Source organism: Pinus tabuliformis, chromosome 8 (genome assembly GCF_031772625.1).
Source record: "Pinus tabuliformis cultivar Carrire ecotype Pingquan chromosome 8, CPIR1, whole genome shotgun sequence".
Taxonomy (NCBI): domain Eukaryota; kingdom Viridiplantae; phylum Streptophyta; class Pinopsida; order Pinales; family Pinaceae; genus Pinus; species Pinus tabuliformis.
In genome coordinates, this window is record NC_142294.1 from 1038487498 (window position 1) to 1038502137 (window position 14640).

General features: G+C 43.3%; 1 protein-coding gene across 1 annotated transcript in view; it reads left to right on the plus strand.

The window, feature by feature from the left end:
• Positions 1-14640, plus strand: part of LOC149238907 (uncharacterized) — a 212354-nt gene that overhangs the window by 6269 nt on the left and 191445 nt on the right. Inside the window, exon 2 of the mRNA XM_089373226.1 lies at positions 5578-5721. Within this exon, the coding sequence (XP_089229352.1) occupies positions 5578-5721 (144 nt within the window). The remainder of the gene's footprint in view (positions 1-5577; positions 5722-14640) is intronic.

Genomic DNA, 14640 nt, shown 5'->3' on the forward strand with positions numbered 1-14640 from the left:
TCATCTCACCTTGTATCTGACAGGGGGGTAAATGATGGTCATCTACAAGCTTCAAAGCCACATCAAGCGAGCCTGAGCCACAACCTGCCATACCAGATTCAGAGTTGTAGCTAGAGACAAAGATGCCCTTGAGCATGCCTTTAGTCGGTGCTACCTCTTCAAAGAATTGGGGACACTTCCTCTAGCAGAAGACTTCAGCTTCTTGCCAGTTTTGGAAGAGTTCCAGGAATTGCATTAAGCATTCTAGAGTTGTTGGTCATCCTTAAACCATCACAGGTTGAGGTTCTCCCTTTTATGCGGGGTGAGACCTCCCTTTCATGGTTGAAGGTTTCCCTCTTCAAAACATCAGGAGCACTTCCTCTAGCAGAAGACGTGAGTTTCATGCTAGACTTGGAAGATTTCTGGGAATTGCACTAAGCGTTCCAGTGTTGGTCGTCATCCTAAAACCACCGCCCTTTATACCAACATTTCAGAGAGCACATTCAGCGTAGTGCTGCCATGTTTTTTGCACATTTTGTATTACAACTCTCTTCTTGGACTCATACATACCCCTTCGGATTAAGGGGGGAATGTTGGACACCTAATCCTTTATGGGTTGGTGTAGAATGTGAACAACCATGAGAGTCCAAGAGACCTTGGGATGTGGAATCCAACTGTCACAGAATGTACTATAAATGTATATCATTGTCAAATAATAGATGTACTCTCGTGCTTATCTTTTCTATTTTGTCTCTGCCATGTGTGTGCTTAACATAATTGAGCTTCTCCATTTTCTTGATTGCAGTAGACTTTAGGTTTAACCATGTGTTGAACACTTGGCAGCCCCTCTTGCTCTACAATCATTACTTATTAAGCTCATTTTTTTCATCAAGCGGATAAAACCCTCGAGATCGCAATTGCAGCAGATGTCAGAAAAATTGCCTTGGTGGGAGAATTGATGCATAGTTCTTCAAATGGAGTATAAGGCAAGGGAAACTTCAGAGATTGATGGTAGAGAAATTTTAGTAATAAATTATAGAAACATGTCATATTAGATGCGTTGAAAATATGATGTTATGAATCTAGTTATATTTGGTATATTGTTTGCAACAGATTAGATCTAGAGACCTGGGCATAGTCTTGTAGTTACAATCATACATAGTGTTACACCTTTGTTTGCATGAGGCCTACATCAGTGAATTGTTTCATTACTCTTGTGATTTCCATCACAAAGGTAGGTTATAGGATGATCTTTCGATGACCTACGAGTTGTGATTGCAGTTGATGGGATTATTGGTGATGTAATCATGGATGACTTGATGATGATGCTTTGTGTTGATGTTCGAGTAGCTTGGGAGGTACTCCAAGCCCTAGGGTTTTGGGTTTGGAGGGCAAAGTCCCACAAGAGTCACTTGTGGTCTTAGAACCCAAGGTTGGGGTTTTGCACCCATCGTGATTTGGGCCAAAACCATGAGCACATTTCGACATGTGATGGATGAGGATGATAGTTCTCGTCAAAGATGAATCCGACGTAATGAAAATCATCTAATTTCGAGGTGTAGAAATGGAGTTCTGAATTTTTGAAGTTAATGTATGTGGTTGTGGATTAATTAGGAAGAAAAGGGCAGGTCAGCTTGTGTCCAAATTAGACTTGTGGATACCACATGTAGCCCTCATGTTTGTGTATAAATATGAGGTGTGTGAGGATAATTTATACACATCCAAAAGTGCAACACATCACAAGTGATAGCTCGTTGAGGAGGAAAGGAGATCCTTGTCGTAGCCGCAACAAAACTAGGTGACCTGCGTAGGGAAGAAAGGTTGTTTTAGGCCCTCTTTGGTGACCGAGTTGCTGTGCTAGAAGGCTGAGGCACATGGATAGACATTCTACACTGTTTGAGGGTTGTTTGAGGTGGGTAGACCCTAAACAAGGCTGCTGCAGGCTAGTAAGGCCTTGTTGTAGCATGCCGCAAGAGATTGAAGGTTGGCTGAGGTATGGTTGAGGGCTAGGACAACCCAGATTTTGAGCAGTCCTCCTCAGCCCCTCAAGGAAGGGCAACCACATTAATTAAGTGCAATTATGGGCAGAGTTCAAGGTTGGAAATGGACTGTATTTTGTGCCCTAACCATGCCTAGATTGCTGTGTTGGAGCAAACCTCAAACAGTAAGCTCAAGGTATATATTTTAGTGCATTCTTGTAGGTGTTGGATCAATCTTGGATCGTTTCAAGAGCCAGCCTATGGGAGCCAAGTTGATGGCTTGATTTGGTGATCGAGAGCCTTTATAGGAGCATATCCTACAAAGAAGTGTTGGGTGCCATTGGTCTGGTGGAGGGCAGCGTGTTGGCTACCCAAAGTAGCCCTAGACAAGCAATCTTGAAGTGACGAAGACTGCTGAAGGTTGGGTGAAGTTTGATGCCTAATGTGTAGCACTTTGATGGACAAAAGTGACTACTAGATTGGCGGATTGGAGCTCATGGATTGGCCAACATAGAAGAGTAGTTTGGATTAGCCATGTACATGCAACAGAAGTGACGTGCAGCAGTGTTAGGTGGCAACCCTCTTGGAGTCTCTATGTGTTGTCCTTTGAAGGACTAAGGGGCAGCAAGAGAGCAGTATGAAAGTGAAGGACTGACAGGACAAGATACGACATAGAAGCTGCAACAAAGATTGTCATTGTATCTTGTATTCCGTAGTTTGTTGTATTATTTAGATTGGTTTAATATAATAAAGATTGGGTTGTACATTATTGTAAAATATTTGTTAAAAATTGTGTATACCTGTGCATATGTGATTTACAACTTTATATTTTCCATTGTGCAAAGTAGTTCTTATTGAGATTCTTGGTTTGGTAGCGTCAGAGATTCTAAGATTCTATCCTAGACCCAAGATCATGAAAATCAACATGGTATCAAAGCGTGTCTGAGCTACTTTGGAAGTCAGTGAATCAGAGTTGTGCACAACGAAGTACAACTTAAGAGGGAGTTGGTTACATTGTAGGTGACAATGTCGAAGTTGTAGGTTGTTATCCATTATGAGGACAGGTTGGAGGGGTTGTCCAACTATAGTCCATGGAAGGAAAGGATCAAGTGGGTATTGCAGGTCAATAGGATCTGGGAGTTCGCCGAGAAAGCCATCAAGAAGCCAACTGACCCAAAGGAGCTGGAAGTGCACGAAGATTTGGATACAAGGGCGAGATTGATCATTCTTGATGATGTGAAGGATCCCCTAATACCTCATTTGTCTTGGAAGAACACCGCACATGAGATGTGGATGGCTCTTCAAAATTTGTTCCAAAATAAGAACGAGAACCAGATATTGGCATTGGAGGATAAGTTGAAGTCCACCAAGATCATACAAGGTGAAGGAGTGACTTCGTATCTGACAAGATTGTCTCAGGTCAAAGATGAGCTTGCTGTCATCGGTGTGACTATTTTAGATTCAAATATGGTGAGGATTGGTTTGAAAGGGTTCACCGAGGAATGGAAGCCCTTCATCAAAGGGATTGTTGCCAGAGAGAAGTTGCCATACTGGAATAGGCTGTGGGACGAATTCATTCAGGAAGAGTTGCGAGACGAGGATCTTCATCCGAAGAAGAGGGCTTCAGAGGATGACATGGCACTTGTAGCACGAATGAAGGGTAAGCAGAAGGACTTGAGTAAATTCAAGTGTTTCAACTGTGGTGAGATGGGTCATTTTTCGTCGAGATGTCCAATGAAGAAGGGAGATGACGAGAAGAAGAAAGGAAAGCAGGTCATCGGTGTTGCCACTTTTGCTGAGATAGATGCTCTCACCAGGAGGTTGGAGGAGGAGGAATTTGCTATGATCTCTCATTTCTTGCAAGGTATTATCGATGAGGATGGATGGTACGTGGACAGTGGTGCGACAAAACATATGACAGGGTCACAAGAGGTTTTTGAGACTCTAGCTGAATGGGAGTTGAAGTTGCACATGGTGTTGGGCGACAAGAGTCAAAAGGAGATCCAAGGATCGGGAGTTGTGCCATTCAGGATGGAGACAGGACGAGTGATGCGAGTCCAAGATATACTGTTTGTACCAGGGCTCAGATATAGCGTGATATCTGTCTCAATGATCGAGAAGAAGGGGTCTGAGGTCTTGTTCCAGGATGGGAAGGCAAGATTTAGGCCTAGAGGCTCTAGCTCTGATGGGATTGTGCTTGGAGTTAGAGAGCATGGTCTATACGCGTTGATGGGTAAGCCTATGGATCATGGGAAGAAGAAGGAGTAGGTGCAGGTTCCAGAGAAGCAGGTATAGGTTCTCGAGAAGAAGGTTTAGGTTCGAGAGGCTCAGAGAGAGTCGAGTTCTAGCGGGAGATTGCAGATTCAGAGGGAGACTTTGCAGCCCAAGAAGAGCATGTGGTCAGTAGGGAGCAAGGGTGCTCCTATATGTGCCAAGAAGGAATCATGGAGAGAGTGGAAGACATTACAGAAGAAGAAGAAGTATGATGCTTCCAGTGATAGTGACACTTCCGGGAGAGGCGTAGTTCATGTTTCAGGGATTGCTGCAGTGGTGAGCGCAAAAAATATACAGGTCACTTTGAACCAGAGTTGTATTGATAAATGGCTTAAACCAACAAACCTGTTTACCTCGTACTTTGCAATTAGATAAAATTGGACTCAGCATCCAACTTAATGCACTCTAAATTCAACCAAGAATATTGAAACACCGCTTCATGTAATCAACAAAGTGATTTTTTTCTTAATGGACCTTGGCAGCCCTTTGAGGCATCTTTCATAATCAGATAGGGCACATGATTAGCAAAGTAATGAATTTTATCAAGCAAAGTATTAGAGGATGGAATGCTCTGTGAATTTTTGACTAGCAATAGCTCTCCATACTATATAGCTTTTAACCAATTTTTAAGGCATCCCTTAGTCCTAAGCTGTTCCACATTGTTTTTCTGCCTATACCACTGTTGCCTTTACACATCATTGCCACAAACTCATTGTAATCAGTGATCCCATCCTGTATAAGAACAAGCAATATCATATAAAACCCTATCTGAATATCCAGCACAAATGACTATTAATTGAACAGAATATTGGAACCAGCTGGTTAGGGCTGGTTTGTACTTGTTAGGTACCAAACCAGCCAATTTAGTACCTAACTGGTACAAAGTGGCCCTCTAGTCCAGTTTGATGCCCAGGTATGTTCGACTGGCCTATTTTTAAAACTATGGTATAATTACAATTGCACTGAAAGTGTGCCATCAGTTTCTTGTCTGCTACCTTAAGTCTTGTCATTCTTTTAAGTTTTGATCATTTGGCGATCCTCCAGCATTGAAACATGGTGGTCACATTTCAAACCATTTTCAAAATTATCTATGTCAGTGGTATTTGTGAATTTTAAAGATGGTCACCACAGTGGTATATAATTTTTTGTAAAATGACAAAAGATGGCTAAATGAATTTCACTGTTCTGTGATGCTAATTCTCATGTTGTGGACTTTGATGTTTTAGGAAGAGCTCATACACTACTCTTTCAGATGTCTGAGGAGTTGTACTTACTACTGCTGTTGGTATGGCTATTGTTACCTTGTAAAATGATTTCTAAATACAAATGTGTTTTTAACGTGTAGATCACTATGTTGAATACTGCAACCAATTTGGTGGAGTCAGAGGCTTATGAAGACCAATCAGATTCACTTTTAAGAAAGTATGCAATGGAACAGCCAATTCTGTGGTTCACATCTGTGATTGCTGGCATCGCTTTGTGTAAGATTGTATGTTTTTTGTGCCAATTATATGCACATTGTTCTTCTTTAAGTTAATTTCTCCTCTTCATACCTGTAATGGATGCTATTCTAACTCTTGTACCCATCTATTACATATTTGATTTTCCATCTTTTCTGAATTTTCTAAGCATGATTAATTCTTGTGATTTTCTTAGTTTGTATGCTGTGTCTCTTTTTGGAGGCCATCTGATTCCAATACATGACTGTAAAGTACATTGATGAAGATCGAGCCTTAACTTTTAGAGATGATGAAAGATGGATATCTACTTAATCAGGCAAATGGGGGCTCCATCCTTCCAGAACGTTCTACATAAAGAACAGTTAATGGCATAATTAAATGTAGGCAATAGTATAGTGGGAACGAAGCAGAGTTTTAGTGGTTCTTGGAATTTTAGTTATTGGGGTTGTCGTTCATTTTAAAAGCCTACAGAACCATTCCATTCTCTTGCACACGGATCACTACCATCCTTAATATCGGCTGTACATTATTTTGAATAGTTATATCCAACATGACATCCTTATGTTCAGTTACCTCCACACTGGAACCTTTCTTTGGTAGTGGAATTGTTATCCATTTTGGATGAGTGCCTGCATCATTGGTCCCATTTTCATGAGGTTTGTTTATTACGGGGACACTATATCCCATATTCATATAAATATGCACTACCATCTACAAATGGCGGACTAGTAAGCTAACTTTGAACATGATTGATATTTTTTTGCAATGTAAATTGATTGAAACATTTCTTTATCAGGTTCTTCTTTAAGTGATATTGGAACCATGTACAAGTATTTGCTTTTTTTTTTTTTCTTTTTTCTTTTTAAATAGTACTTTTATATTATACAGAAAACCAAACAGGTACAAAGGATAGTGGAAACAACTACCTTATTTGTTGAAAAATGCATTTTGCCTTGGTCAAATTGAGAAAATTCAAGTTTCCACATCAACATGCGACTTGGATGCAGTTAACTTGTGTGACATGGCTCTTGTTACTCAGTTAGCTCAGTAAATTTTAGTTATAGGGCTTGGAGTTCAGTTAAGCATATGTGATTGCTAATTTGTAATAATCAAGGTTAGTTATTTCAAGTTGTTTTCAGTTAAACTAGTTTTAGCTATTGGAGGAACTAGTGGAAGGTCAATTGCGCTGTGGAACAACAGTTTAACTTAGTGATCATCCAGTTAACTAATCAATCAGCCCAAAATAGCTAGCGCATGCAGAGAATTTGAGTTCCTTAGTTGTGGTGGAGATTCCAAGGTAGTGTGACATCAGTTGTAGACTAGTCTTGAGTGTACAAGTGTTGCATGCAGTGAGATGATCAACCTTGTGAATTGCACAAGCATTTTGGAGGAAATTCCTAATTAATAGGGGCCTAATTTCCTCAGGATTTGCGCAAGGAAATAGGGGCTCAAGTAGAGACAGAAATTGACTAAGTCTGGGTTAGAGCTTCCCAATGAGCAGAGAGATAGGTTATTCACTTGCAGGTTGAGCTCAAATTGAGCTAGCAATTGTAATGCATCTCTATTCATCAAATTAATGCAAGTAGACATAAGGGGGTTTTTAGGAGTTGGTTTCCCTTGAAAAACACTGTGTGCATGTGTGTTATTTCTTATTGCATGTCTGAGATTATTGTTCTAAATTGTGAATAGAATTTTGCAGAGCAGTAGGTAGGACTGTGTCTTGTGATTTAGATTAAAATTTCATGAGTAGTTGCAATTCTACACCATAATTTCTACATGGTATCAAAACAAGATTCACATTAGAACAAGAATTTCAAAGTTGTTTCTCAGGAGGTTCGAATTTGCAGTTCAGTATAGCAGGATGTCTTCAGAGTCAGGAAGATGACCTTTAACGGGTGAATGGCAGTTTGTACCGGTTGGGTACAAACTGATGCAAATATGTAAAACTGATACAAATCTGATTTGGGGTATTTTCTAGTACCTAACCGGTACAAATCGCCTACGAATTGGTGACTGAATGGCAATGAGATCAGAATTATGAGCTATTTGTCAAACAAAGATCTTGCATCCTTAACTGACAAATATCACTAGTTTGGGCAGCTAATTCAATCACATTTTGTCTTTTGGAAGGGTTCGAGAGTACCTATTTGACCATAAAAATTATACTTCATTAAAATTTTCAAATTGTATACAAAATTCAGGTATGAAAGTGATTGAGGACAAGCAATTTTCAATCCCTTGCAAAGATGCATGCTAGTGTGTAGCTCCCTGTGAAACTGATGCAAATCTGATTTGGAGTTTTTCCAGCAGTGTCTTACAAACATGCATCTCTAAAAGATGTGTAACTATTTCTGTTTTCCCACAATGGGGGGACCTGTCATTGCTTTGACTGGACTTTGCCAAATCTTGCTTTTGAGGGCAATCATTTATACACAACCAACCACATGAATGCTTTGAGTTTACAGGATATTTTGTGTGACCATGCATTATTGAGTCTAGTGACCTGGAAAAACTCGCTCTCTGGAGCCCCATCTTTTGATCAAATGGGTGCTACTTGACTCCTCCCATGCATCGGCATGTATAACTTCCTGTAGTGATAGTAAAAAATGAGTCTACCATATCGCCACACCCAATCCCTTCAAATAGCGTCTTGGATAAAACGTACCCATTTCATGTTGTCTAAGTCCTTCACAACAAAAAGTGATTGCGACTTGCTAATTATGATTATGTCTGAGGTCAGCAAAGCCTATGGAGCTATATCTCTCCAATCTGTTCATTTTCTTCTTTCTGTATTTCAAATATTTCACCAAACATGAAACCCCTTCTTGTTTAACCATTGGGCTTGGAACTGTCACCTGTGGAATGTTAAAAATGCATAGGCCTTGCACCCTCCAAATCCATAAAGGGTAGAAGTGGAGATCCCAAAAGCCCCGCTCCCTTGTAAAATCCAATGATAGTCTGCCACCTGTTTCCATGCTTCCCAAATTTGGTTTTGAAGAGACATGAGAGGAAACTGGATTGCTACCATAGTTAAACTGTTAAAATTGGCAACTAGGGCCAAGCTCCATATGGGTCATCTTTTTTTCCACTGGAAAAATCAGTAATTTTCATTATATTAAGAAAATTACATATAGTAGATGCCATGGCATATGCTGTAGTGTTCATACAAAATCCACCACGCAGGGTGATGTATCAGAGTTTTTACAAAATGATTTAGAAGCAATGCTGAGTCTGTCTGTGTAGTCTGTTCGAGATCACGAGGGATCTATTTGCATACATTATATAATATCCATATCTATATACAGTTTTCATCAAAAACAAAATTGCAATATTACTGTCGGCTACCGGGACTGTTGTCCCGCTGATCTCTCTGGTCTATGTATGGCCTATGATAAAACCTGTGCTCATCCGTCCCCTGCTGCTCCACAATTAGCCATTCGCCTTTGGGAAGTATCGTGGCCTCTTTGGATAATTTGTTAGCGTCGCTGTTATGTTCTCTGTAAATGTGTAGACAAGAGAAATGATTAAATGCAGCCTTGAGAGTATGTGCATCATATAATATATTGCTGAGAGTGTGTGTATGACAAATAGTGACATTATTGATCCAATTAACAACCGTCATTGAGTCCCCAATTATATTTATATTGGTGCACTGATGTGTCAATGAGAAATGTAATAGATTTCGAATGGCCAAGAGCTCTGCGAAATTGTTTGATCCTCTGCCAAATCCCATTTTTACAAGGTATCTGTGGTGTTCATTGATATGTAGAACAAATCCACCTCCACCTCCTGTTTGATTCGCAACCCCATCGAAGAAGGCCCACGGGGTCGATTTATCAATAGAGGGTTGAGCCTGTATCGTCCTGGTTCGAGGGGGAGGAGGGTCAGGTAAATCATGGTACACGGCAACGATGGTTGCTTTTGTACGGGGCCAACACACAGCCTGATCCTCAAAGATAACTCGGTTCCGTGCTAACCAGATGTGCCAGGTTGCCACGAGGGGGAGGTTTAGGAGCTTGGAACCCGGGTGGCAGTGATTCCAGGCAGTCCATGCACCCAAAATGTCATCACCATTCCAGTTCCCCGAAATGCCAAGTTGTGTGCAGATGTTGTTCCATAGAGTGTGAACTGCCGGGCAATGGAGGAATATGTGAGCCGAAGTCTCTGATGCCGCTTTGCAGAATGTACACCAGGAAGGTCCATAGATGGATCTGCGAGTAAGGTGTTCGGCCGTGGGAATGGTATCTTTGAGAACACACCAGAAAAATAATCTGGTGCGTGGAGGAGCATTCAGCTTCCAAATGTCGCGCCACCACGATGGCGATGGCTCCGGTTTTTTGTGAGAGATAAGTGTGCTGTACCCAAACTTAGGTGCATAGATACCATTGCCCGCCTTACACCAAATAAGTTCGTTAGATCCTTGTTTGATGCGGATATGGGAATCGGTCAATGCAAGAATGTATTCACTCCATTCCTGATGCCACTGCGGAGGAAGGTCAAGTTGCTGAGCCGATTTCCAAGCTTGAGTGAAAATGTCTGTGCGCAGCTGATTAGCAATATGAGCAAAATTCAGAATGTCTCGATCATGTAGGAATGAAATGAGATCTCGGTTGAGGATGTGTCTGCCCCCACTATTAATCCAAGGGTCTAGGCCGATCCTGCCCAACGATCCATCGTTAATTCTCCATACTAGATTATCCCGGATGAGGGGAAGGGAGTGTATCAGGGCCTTCCATATTGATGAGCATCCCTTCGCTGTCCAAGATGGTAGTTTAGCCCAATCCAGAATGTGCTGAGGCCAAATGTATTTGTGGTAGGATACTTGTGCCCATAGATTTTGGCTGGTTAATAGTGTCCATCCCATCTTAGCAGCAAGAGCCAATGCGAAATCAGGTAGGTCTTTGAGACCCCAGCCACCCCATTTTTTGGGCAGGGTGATTTTCTTCCAGCTAATCCATGCAAATATTCTTTTGTCCTGGTTGCCATTCCAAAGGTATCGATTGCACAGCTGCTTCAAACGGCCCAGAATGTTCCTCGGTATCCACGCAAGTGCCATCCAGAAGACCGGGGTGGCCTCTAGGACAGACTTAATGAGTACCAATCTGCCAGCCCTGGATAGGAATCTGAAGCTCTAGCCTGAGAGTCTTTTTTCCAATTTAGCGACCAACCACACCCAATCAGCAATTCTTTGACAAGTAGGCTTGAGTCTGAATCCCAAATATTTGAGTCCTCTATCCAGAGGGAGAGCAATATATGGAAAAACCTGAAGGGCTAGCTGGGATTCCTGTACCGTAGTACGAGAGCAAGTGATAGAGGATTTAGTTTGGTTTGGAAGCATACCTGTAGCAGCAGAAAAAAGAAGAAGGATCTTTGAAAAAGACCGAGAGTCTCGAATACTGCCATCAAGAAGGATAAGAACATCGTCCACGAAGAGCAGATGTGTGAGAAAACATAAATCGGATATGCGAAGGCCCCGGATATCACCAGCTCTCTTAGCAGAGTCTATGAGATGACTAAGGCCTTCCATGACCAGAAGGAAGAGCAGGGGAGAGAGGGGGCAGCCTTGTCTCAGTCCCCTTTCAGAATGAAAAAAGGGAGAGGCCGAACCATTTATGAGTATGCTGAATGTTGGGGATGATATGCAGGCCATGATCCAAGATATGTAGGGGTGAGGAAAACCCAAGTGGATTAGGATCATTTTGATATAGAGCCAGCTGACCTGATCGAATGCTTTTGAGAGGTCGATTTTGAGGAGGATGGCCTTAAGGTGCTTAGACCAAATAGAGTGTATAGCTTCTTGGGCCAGGCCTATGGCCTCATGAATCTGTCTAGATTCAAGGAAAGCAAATTGTTGTGGGGCAATGGACCTGGAGAGGATTGGTCTAAGACGATTAGCAATAGTCTTAGAGATGATTTTATAGAGGCAATTGCACAAAGAAATAGGCCTGTAGTCATCAAAGGATTCAGGGGTATCAGAATTTGGGATGAGAGCAATGAAGGTTGAATTGATGGCATGGTAGATGGATCCTGTAGCTCTGCTCTCCTCGACCACCCCCAGCAGGTCCTGCCCCAGGACCTCATAGAAGGCTAGATAAAATTCAATGGTCCATCCATCCGGGCCAGGGCTCTTGTCTTTTTTGAACCACTTCAGTACTCCTTCCAGCTCCTCTGCCGTAACCGGATCATTTAAAGCCTCCACATCCTCTTCCTCAACAAATCTCGGGAAGTGATTTGCCACATTGATGATATCAGGTAGATTAACATCACGGGGGCACTTGTATAGTTCCCTGAAGTGAGAGGTGCCCAGATGAGCGAGCTTGTTAAAAGTGTCTGCTATTTCGCCATCAGGTGTGGGGAGCTTCCAGATAGTATTAGATACTTTCCTGCTCTTAGCAAAGCTATGAAAGAACTTCGTGTTATCATCCCCCGCCTGTATCCATAATGCCCTACTCCTCAATCTTATGGATTCCTCTCTTTCTTTGAGGATTTTTGCTTTTTGATTCTCCAATTCAATCAGCCTGCATTTATCAGCTGCTGTAATGAACCCCAACCCCCTTTCGTCAGTGAGAGAGCATAATTCAGCTTCGATATGAGTAAGTTGAGCAATGTCTCGAGCTTGTTTCTCCTTTGCCCATACAATAGATAAATGTTTAATTTCCGAGAGGTTCCTGCAGAAACCTTTAGCGAGTGATTCTGATCCATTGATAGGGTGAGAGGACCAGTAATCAGATATCATCTTGACATAGGATGGGTCCTTCAGCCAGGTATGATTAAATTTGAAAGGTGCTTTGGGCTTCTTGAAGGGGCCCTGAATCTCCAGGTATATTGGAGAGTGATCTGACCAGCCCCCCGAGCCAACCCATTGTTTGTAATGTTGCAGTCTCTGAAGAAGAGTCTCCTTCATAAGAAATTTGTCAAGTCTGCGGGCTAGTGCAACGTCCCCCACCCGTCTGTTCCTCCATGTGGGAAGAATTTTCTGCATGGGAATATCCATAAAATTTGATTGCTCAAGCAAATTGGTCATGAAGTCTGTAATGGAGTCAATTTGAGCCGCCGATCCCCATGACTCCTTGAACCCTAGAGAGAAATTTAGGTCTCCTCCGATAACAACCCGGTCTTCACCCATAATGGTAAGTTGAAGAAGCTTCTGCCAGAACGATTCTCTCTGGGTGCAGGGGGCATAAACATTGACAATGCGAAGGTTCATGCCAAGGTCAGCTGAGAAAATGTCGAGCCCTAGAAATCCCGATCCCCCCCAAGTCGAGTCCACCTTAATAGAACGAGGGTTGATACCAATGGCCAGACCACCCGATCGGCCGACGGCATCAATGGCTGAGTAGGTCCAGCCAGGAGTCAAGGCTTGCATGGCTCTAGTAATCTGATCTGCGGAACAGAGGGTTTCTTGAAGCATAATGATATCGATAGGTTCAGATTCTATGAGCCGCTTCATGGCTAGTTTCTTGGAGGAACTAGCCAATCCTCTGCAATTGAAGGATAGGCACTTCATGGAGGAACACCTCTCGGGGTGTGTCCTGCTCTAAGGACCCCGTCAATTGTGGATTGCCGACCTGATACTACCTCTGCCCCAGCTTGTTTAATAGCCTTTGAAAGATGAGATTTCCTACCCCTGGTGGTCAAGGTCCCACCCTCTGGTACCGCTATTCCCAGGCCCGAATGACAGATGGGAGGCTCTTTGGCTTGAGACCTGGATCGGAGGAAATATGTATGGGGAGGGGAGGGTTCCGAGGTAGCAGGGGAGGGGCAAGCCAAAGGGGAGGAAGTGGTAATAATGGGTTCTGTGGTGCATATGAGGGGGGAGGATGATAATGCACAGTGAACCATGGAGGTCTGTAAGGTGGAACCACAATCATTCATCACATCAATAGAAGAAAATATGGGGGATGAAAGAGTTCCCGAGACCATACCAGCTTCTGCTGCCGAGCGAGCCCTGGTCCTTGGCGGAGAGGGATGCCGTAATCCCGGATCGACCGCAGGTGAAGTAGTTGCAGAGGGCAGTCCCGAAGAGGTAGGTCGAGAGGTAATAGGAGATGCCGCTCTGGTTGGAGCCGGAGTAACCTTCGGTGATTCTTCAACTTTCTTGATGAGTGGACAATCCTTTATGAGGTGCTTGACTTTGTGGCAACGCCTGCAACGGAAGGGGACTCCTTCATAGTCAAGGATCTGCACCCTGATACACCTTCCCCACTGAAGTGTGATCTGTTCTTCGAGTCCTTCACGGGTGTCTAAGTGAACCAATATACGCGCTAGGGTTTGGTTCCCAGATTCAACAAAAGTGCGATCGTAATCCAGATATGTCCCCAGGGCATTCCCGATCCTGATGAATACTTCTTCCGCCCAAAACTGCAGTGGGAGGCCAGGCAGGCGCACCCAAATCGGTCCGGCTCCGATCTGTTCTCGTTCTGGATCAAAGAGAGGGGTCCATCTCTTGAGGAGGACCGGGGCCATTTCGATATGCCAGAATCTGGCCAAAACCAGATTAGTGTGACTTTCCTTAGAGAAATGTAGGGAAAACCATCCTCTGGGGAGAACATGGACCTCAGGAAGGTCAAATAGCACACCGCCCCAGATTTCCTTCACCCATTGCTTAAGCCGTTTCGCCGAGTATGCCCTGCCCCGGACATGCCCTACCAGAACAGTGCTGGCCATGTCCAAGAGATCGCTGAGAGACTTAGATTCGTCGAACCTGATGGTGATGTCTTTTGCCGTAGCCTTTATGCACTTGGTCTTCTTTTTGCAGGTGCGAGGAGCCGACGGATGGTCGACCAAGGGGTTGGTTATACCATCCAGAGATGAGGGTTTAGCGGGCTTGATTTTGACAGCAGGAGTTTCGAAACAGCCGGAAGGACGGGCTCCCGAAGATGATGGATTGGATGCAGGGGGTACCGGCGGGGGAGGGGAGGGCGCCGAAAGGAGCGGATGGGCGAGCG